General features: G+C 62.3%; 1 protein-coding gene across 1 annotated transcript; it reads right to left on the minus strand.

Annotated features, from left to right (window-relative positions):
- Positions 1-658: 658 nt before the first annotated feature.
- EMIHUDRAFT_255196 (hypothetical protein) lies at positions 659-979 on the minus strand (the record flags this gene model as incomplete). Its single annotated transcript, XM_005774225.1, has 1 exon — positions 659-979. One exon carries the CDS (start codon positions 977-979, stop codon positions 659-661), a length of 321 nt encoding a protein of 106 aa, XP_005774282.1.
- Between the last annotated feature and the right edge of the window lie 12 nt (positions 980-991).

A 991-nucleotide genomic window follows, 5' to 3' on the forward strand; every position in this document is an offset into this window, starting at 1 on the left:
CCAGCAACTACCAGATCATCAGCAAGGTGTACCTGAAGAAGCACTCCACCCTGCCTCTCTGCTATTCTCTCAGTGCGGCAGACAAGAAGATGGTGACGTCCACCATGAAAAAGATGGTGGGACCGGAGGCAGAGTAGGGCTAGAGTATGTTTGTGTAGTAGAGTCCTGCTGGTCTCCTCTTGATAGTGTCATAAGTGTGGCTGGTGTGTGTCACAGCCTGACAGCACCCCGACAGCACCACCTGACAGCACCCGACAGCAACAGCCCACCGTCTGACAGCAGCAGCAGCCTGACAGCTCTCTCTGACAGCTCCGACAGCGTCTGACAGCAACACCCGACAGCTCCGACAGCACCTGACAGCTACAGAACCCCTCGCCTGTCAGACATGCACCCGACAGCACCCGACAGCACTGACAGCACCTGACAGCTGGTCTGACAGAGGCACCTGACAGTGCCTGACAGCTGCCCGACAGCCCGACAGATCACCTGACAGCACCTGACAGCCTGACAGCCAGGGCTCAGAGAGAGTCTCGCTGGACCTCGCGCGCGGGAGTTGCGCGCGTTGGCCGTCGGCCGTCGCGCACCGTGGCCGACGCGGTTTTTGAGTTGAGACGTCACGTGCATGCGAATTCTCAGAGAAAGGGCTCTCTCCTCTCTCTCAAAAGGCGGTCTCCGGCCGGCTCGCAACCCACCCCTTGACCGCAGGGTGCGCGGCGACCGAATCAGCGATGCAGTTGAGCGTCGGGCATTCTGCGGCGGCTGTTGCCACGAGAGCAGCGTCCTCGGCGGTCCCCTCGCGCAGCAGGCTCCAGATGCAGACGTCCGCGTAAGAGAGACTGCCACCGATCGCGTGCGACGCGCCGGCTCCGGATAGCTCCACGACGCAGGCTTCGATGCGGCCGAGCCACCCTGGCAGGTCCGTCCCGTACCACTCGTCAGATGCGGCCGCCTTCTCGTCGTCCGTCTTGCCGCGCGTCATACGCGAAAAGCC

Source organism: Emiliania huxleyi (assembly GCF_000372725.1).
Source record: "Emiliania huxleyi CCMP1516 unplaced genomic scaffold EMIHUscaffold_3173, whole genome shotgun sequence".
NCBI lineage: Eukaryota > Haptophyta > Isochrysidales > Noelaerhabdaceae > Emiliania > Emiliania huxleyi.